The sequence below is a fragment of the Mandrillus leucophaeus genome, unplaced genomic scaffold, assembly GCF_000951045.1.
Source record: "Mandrillus leucophaeus isolate KB7577 unplaced genomic scaffold, Mleu.le_1.0 Scaffold136, whole genome shotgun sequence".
Classification (NCBI taxonomy): domain Eukaryota; kingdom Metazoa; phylum Chordata; class Mammalia; order Primates; family Cercopithecidae; genus Mandrillus; species Mandrillus leucophaeus.
The window spans coordinates 2,362,991-2,369,869 of record NW_012101321.1 but is presented as its reverse complement, the minus strand read 5'-3'; the positions used below and the strand labels follow the sequence as shown (position 1 = coordinate 2,369,869).

The following is a 6,879-nucleotide window of genomic DNA, read 5'->3' as shown; positions in this document are numbered from 1 at the left end:
AACAAGGCCGGGTGCAGTCACTCATGCCTGTAATCCTAGCACTTTGGGAGGTGGAGGTGGGTGGATCCCCTGAGCTCAGGAGTTCAAGACTAGCCTGGGCAACGCAGCGAAACCCCATCTCTACTAAAAATACAAAAAAATTAGCCAAGTGTGGAGGTGCACACCTGTAGCCCCAGCTACTCGCCAGGTTGAGGCAGGAGAATCGCTTGAACTCAGAAGGCTGAGGTTTCAGTGAGCCAAGATTGTGCCACTGCATTCCAGCCAGGGTGATAGAGCAAGAGTCTGTCTCATTAAAACACACATACACACACACGCGCACACACACACACACACTAACCGCGTGTGGTGGTTCATGCCTATAATCCCAGCACTTTCAGAGGCCCAGGTAGAAGAGACCACTTGAGTTCAGGAGTTGAAGACCAGCCTGAGCAATACAGTAAGACCCCGTCTCTACAAAAAATGTAAAAAATTAGCCAGATGTGGTAGCACATGCCTGCAGTCCCAGCTACTCAGGAGGCTGAGGTGAGAGGATCACTTGAGCCCAGGAGTGTGAAGCTGCAGTGAGCTATGATCACACCACTACACTTCACCTGTCTCAAAAAATAAATATTTTTTTCCTTTCTCTATATCCTTATTCTAAAAGCTTTTTTCTCTTTTTAAAATTATATATATATTTTTCAAGCTTTTTTGTTAGAAACTAAGACACAAGCCAGGCCCGGTGGCTCATGCCTATAATCCCAGCACTTTGGGAGGCTGAGGCACGCAGATCACTTGAGGTCAGGAGCTCGAGACCAGCCTGGCCAACAATGGCAAATCCCGTCTCTACTAAAAATACAAAAATTAGCCAGGTGTGGTGGCAGGCAACTGTAATCCCAGCTACTTGGGAGGCTGAGGCATAACAATCATTCGAGCCCGGGGGGCAGAGGTTACAGTGAGCAGAGATTGTGCCACTATACTCTAGCCTGGGTGACAGCAAGACTCTTTTGCCTGAGCTTATACAGCTAATAATTACTATAAATCAGGATTCACACCCTGTCTCCAAAGTCCACATGTTTTCATTACTTACACAAATCAATCGAAAACTGGATATAAATACCTAGTCATAAATATTCACAAGCTCAAAACACTTGGGATACCACCTAATCCAACTCCTTTATTTTGTATATAGGGAACTCAAAAAGACTAATCTATTCACCCTAAATACACTATTATTTTCTAAGATAGCAGTTCTCAAACTTTTTGGTCTCATGACACTTTACTCTTTGTTTGTTTGTTTGTTTGTTTGAGACAGAGAATCGCTCTGTCGCAGGCTGGAGTGCAGTGGTGCGATCTCTGCTCACTGCAACCTCCACCTCGCGGGTTCAAGCGATTCTTCTGCTTCACCCTCCCAAGTAGCTGGGACTACAGGCATTTGCCACCATGCCCAGCTTATTTTTGTATTTTTAGTAAAGACAATGTTTCACCATGTTGGCCAGGATGATCTCAATCTCTTGGCCTCGTGATCCACCTACCTTAGCCTCTCACAGTGCTGGGATTACAGGCGTGAGCCACCAAGCCGGGCAACACTTTACATTCTTAAAAAGTATTAAGGCCCCCAAAGACCCTTTATCTATGTGGATTATATTTACTACTGCTTATTACATTAGAAATTAAAACTGAGACCTTTTAGAAATATTAACCCATTTAAAAATAATAAACTCAATATATAATATAAATAACATTTTCTGAAATGGTTATTTTTCAAAACCAAACAATAACGAGAAGAGTGTTATTACTTCATATTTTTGTGAATCTCTTTAAAGTTTGGCTTCATAGAAGACAACTGCATTCTCATATTTGCTTCTGCATTCAATGTGTTGCATATATTGGTTTGGCTAAAGTATATAAAGAAAATCTACCCTCATATAGATTTGTAGTAGGAAAGGAGAACTGCACAGACCCCATGAAAAGGTCTCATGGGCCCAAGTTCTTTTTTTTTTTTTTTTTGAGACAGAGTCTCTGTCACCCAGGCTGGAGTACAATGGTATAATCTTGGCTCAATGCAATGTCTGCCTCCCGGGTTCAGGCTTCTCCTGCCTCAGTCTCCCAAGTACCTGGGATTACAGGCATGCACCACCATGCCCAGCTAATTTTTGTATTTTTAGCAGCGATGGGGTTTCACCATGTTGGCCAGGCTGGTCCCGAACTCCCGACCTCAAGTGATCCAGCCGCCTCAGCCTGTGATTACATGCATGTGCCATCGCGCCTGGCTGCCCTCCCAAGGTCTTTAGGTTATACTTTTAACCATGATTGCTTTAAAGTTTATAATCCTCTAGCCATCTTTCCTAAAGACTTCAAGAAACTAAGGGAAATTGACGTATATTTATTAGAAAATGTAAAAAATCTGCTTTATACTGCGCACTCCCCTAACCTAGAATCTCCCCTAGAAATCTCTGAAATCTACTCCAAATGTATATGAGGCACAAATTCAACCCTATTTTTCTTATAATCTTTTGTAAACGGCAACACCGTATGAGAAAAAAAATCAGTCTAGATTGCACCAGTCTACTGCAATAGAAATGAGAATATCTGGGCATCGGCACAAACTAAAGTTACAGAAAGGATGGCAAACAGTTCCTGTTAATGAGCCAAATAGTAAATATTTTAGACTTTAGGGACCATGTCGTTGATGTAACATGTATGATCATCCTTATAGTGTGAAAGTAGTCATATACAATATATAAAGGAATGGTAGTGGATACGTTCTAGTACAATTATATTTAGATCTGACCCTTAGGCCATGGCTAGCTGAATTCTGTTTTAGACAAAACAGATCAACCTCAAAAAATAGTGACTAAAACAAAGCCATTTTATAAAATCAGATCTCTTTTCTTACTTACAAATGGATTTTACTCCTTGTAAACCCTTGCAGTAGAAGCATACTTTCTTCTCAATGAGGAAAGAGGAGGCAGAATGAATAATTTGTAGTAACTTTCAATAATTAAAAGCAATTCAAATACCTAGAAACATGTAATTAGGAAAGGGCAATATTTTTATTTTTTCAGATGGAGTCTCACTCTGTCACCAGGCTGGAGTACAATGGCTCTATCTCTGCTCACTGCCACCTCTCCCTCCCAGGTTCAAGCGATTCTCCTGCCTCAGCCTCCCAAGTAGCTGGGATTACAGGAGCATGCCACCATGCCTTGCTAATTTTTGTATTTTTAGTAGAGATGGGGTTTCACCATGTTGGCCAGCCTAGTCTTGAACTCCTGAGCTCAGGGGATCCACCCCCCTTGGCCTCCCAAAGTGCTGGCATTACAGGCATGAGCTACCATGCCCGGCCAGAAATGGCAACATATTCTACAGAATGACAAAATATTTCAGAATAACTTTGATAGTCAGTAAAATGAAACACTTAAAGATATACAAAAATTATCATTCTTGGTATTTATTCCTTCCAGTCAATTTTTATTAGATAGCTATATAATTATACTATATTCCTTCTGAGTAATGAGAGGTCTTAAGATTCAAAAAACATACACCGTAAATGAAACTAATAAATTTTAATGCATTAATTACTTGAAATGTAACTTTTCCTTAGAAGGTACAAACATAAAACTCCAAAAATAATTAGATAATCCACATATTGGCAGAAGATATTCATAAACAACATAACTAGCAAAGGATTAAGATTGAAACTATATAAAGAACTCCCACAAAACAACAAGAAAATGCAGATCAAGATTATGGTGATGCAGCATTTTAAATTCATCCAAGTGACAAAGTTTTAAACTCCAGCCATACCACGTGATTAGCTGATGTGAAACAATGAGAACCTAAACACTGTTGGTGAGATGTAAACTGATTCACTACTTTAGAATACTGTATTGTATTGGAATACAATACTTTGGAAAAGAATTTGCATTATCTTGTAAAGTTCAACATTTTCACCTTACAAGTCAGCAATTCTACTTCTAGGAATATATGCAGAAAATTCTTGAACAAGCACAAAATGTATACGAAAATGCTCATTAGTTGGTAAATAGTCATGTCATGCAATACATTACAACTGAGAAAATGAACAAAACTATATGGGTCAATGTGGATGAATCTCAAACAACAATAAGCACAAACAGTAATTAACAAAAAAATGCATTCAGTATGTTGCATTTACCTTAAGTACAAACATAAAAAATAAAACTATTGTTTAGAGTTATATACACATAGTAAAGGTATAGAAAAGATAAAAGACAACACTAAATAAAAGCCAGTGGTGTTGGGGGTCAGGCGAAGAAGAGGAGACAAAGAAATTGTAGAGGGGTGATCCAATTTCATAAACAGTGATCCTTTTTGTATGCTTAGAATATTTCAAAAAAAAAAAAAATTTAAGCTATACATAAATAACTAAACTTACTTTGGCTTAATTAAAAAAAACAAGATTACATGCTTCCTAACCCATTTTTTAGCTACCTGCAAGATGAGCGAAGGGCAAACACCAGCCAGACCTTTTCTGTTTACTCAACCACCTTACATTGCTAAAACAACTGCTTATCTTTGAATATAGTGCGCCACCTTGTGTTCAAAATCTTTTAACTAGTATAAAATGCTGAGACCCATGTTTGCAAACATGGCTTCTTCGAAAAAAATATTAGGTTGGTGCAAAAGTAATTGCAGTTTTTGCCGCAACTACTTTTTCACCATCCTAATATAAATTCCTTTATGCTGTGGCAATAGATTTACCATTATAAAGACAAGTACATGTAAAAACAACATTAGAAAAAATTATTTTGATTCTAAAGAAATTAGAAATGCTTTATATTTATTTCTATTGACAATCTTTTTGAGCTTCCATTTTGCTGTACTTTCAGAAGAAAACTTGCCTTTTTTCCTTGATTTTAAGTATCCACATTTTTAAATGACTAAAATTCAAAAATTATAGATATTTTAAAAGGTACAATATGCTTTCATAAAGAAACTTACCTTTGAATGAGTGATTGACAAAGTGTCTACCCATACACGCCAGCCACCCCACTCATATTTGACTGCATGGTAAAGCAGGATTCTGAATATGGCATATACCATTTCTGTTATCTTTTGCTCATCCGAATTCTTAGGATTAAAATAGCAGAGAGAAAGCATCCATTCTTGCCACACAGAGCATTGTAGCAAGCTCCTGAAAATTATAAAAGGGTACTAAATTATTGAAGAAAAAAAATTATCTGAAAGAAATCTAAAGGTTTAAAACAAAATAACCCTGCTCCTCCCTTCTCCCCCCAAAAAAGAAACACATTTAGTTATACATTAAGAACAATTCAACAATGTGGAACTAAAAATTCTAACTTAACTATGTGGTGCATTATTTACATACTCTTAATGAGAAAAATAGAAAAATCATTTCACAATATTTTTAAAGCAATTTTTCTAAGATAAAATGGGCTTATACAAAAGTACATCTGAATACTGCAAATAAATGCTTTCTGATTCAGCTTACCTCCTGTTTTCTCTACTGTTATTAAAAAGTTTAATCATGTCAGAAAGAAAGGCTCTGCGAACCTCCATGCTCTCTGGGCACTGGGGAGAATTTCGAAGTAGGGTCGCAATTACTTTCAGTATCTCTGTAAGACAGTTTATAAATAAGTAAAAACCAAACTCAACAAAAAACTCATCATAGAAGGTCATCAATCTATTGCAATTTCTTTAGTTTCCCTAACACAAATGTCCACCAAAAACATCCTCTTCTATTATTAAAAAAAATCACCTATGGTAAGAAATGACAATACATTCATTAGAAAGCATTTATAAATACGAAAGGAAACTTCTTTCATGATTCAAATGTGCAAAACTAAAGCTGAATTGTAAAAGGTTAAAATAAAACAAGTTAAATTATAAATGAATTAAATGTCAGTGAAACTGCTTACTCTCTCTGAGATATACCAAATAGTAAAGTTGATCTTAAAAACAAAGAGGCTGGGCTAGGTGGTTCAGTCCTGTAATTCCAACACCTTGGGAAGCTGAGGTGGGTGGATCACTTGAGGTCAGGAGTTCGAGAGCAGCCTGGCCAATATGGCAAAACCCCATCTCTACTAAAAACATAAAAATCAGCCAGGTATGGTGGCGCGTGCCTGTAATCCCAGCTACTCAGGAGGCTGAGACAGGAGAATTGCTTGAACCCAGGAGATGGAGGCTGCAGTGAGCCAAGATCATGCCACTGCACCCTAGCCTGAGCGACAGAGCGAGACTCAAAACAAAACAAAAAAAAAAAAGAAAATAAAAAACACCATAATCAAAATCTCAGAAAAAGATAATAAATTCTTAAGATTCCTCATCATAATTTATGTTATGCACACATAGTCTTTCATTTACCACAGTGAATTTTTTTTTTTTTGAGATGGAGTCTCTGTCACTTGGAGTACAGTGGCATGATCTTGGCTCACCGCAACCTCTACCCCCCAGGTTCAAGCAACTCTCCTGCCTCAGCCTCCCGAGTAGCTGGGATTACAGACGCCTGCCACCATGTCTGGCTAATTTTTGTATTTTTAGTAGAGACAGGGTTTCACTATCTTGGCCAGGCTGGTCTTGAACTCCTGACCTCATGATCCACCCGCCTCGGCCTCCCAAAGTGCTGGGATTACAGGTGTGAGCAACCAAGCCCGGCCTACCATAGTGAATTTTTAAAGTTGTGACGATTTTCTTTCATAATCTTAAAAGTAAAATTAGACACAAAAAAACCCAAAGGAAATTAAAACCTATTCAACATCCCATCTCCCCAGGAAATGCAAAGTAAACTACTACTGTAATGGTCTTAGCAAAAAGCTATTTAAATCTCCAGAATTTAGCTTAAATTAGGCCAGGCACAGTGGCTCACGCCTGTAATCCCAGCACTTTGGGAGGCTGAGGCAG

The 6,879-nt window shown here is 38.0% G+C and overlaps 1 protein-coding gene across 1 annotated transcript in view; it reads right to left on the bottom strand.

The window, feature by feature from the left end:
* The window catches only part of LRBA (LPS-responsive vesicle trafficking, beach and anchor containing), a 771,345-nt gene that overhangs the window by 614,906 nt on the left and 149,560 nt on the right, over window positions 1-6,879 (bottom strand). Inside the window, exons 21-22 of the mRNA XM_011973242.1 lie at window positions 5,471-5,594; window positions 4,960-5,152 (exon numbers count right to left, since the gene is read on the bottom strand). Coding sequence (XP_011828632.1) covers window positions 4,960-5,152; window positions 5,471-5,594 — 317 coding nt within the window. The remainder of the gene's footprint in view (window positions 1-4,959; window positions 5,153-5,470; window positions 5,595-6,879) is intronic.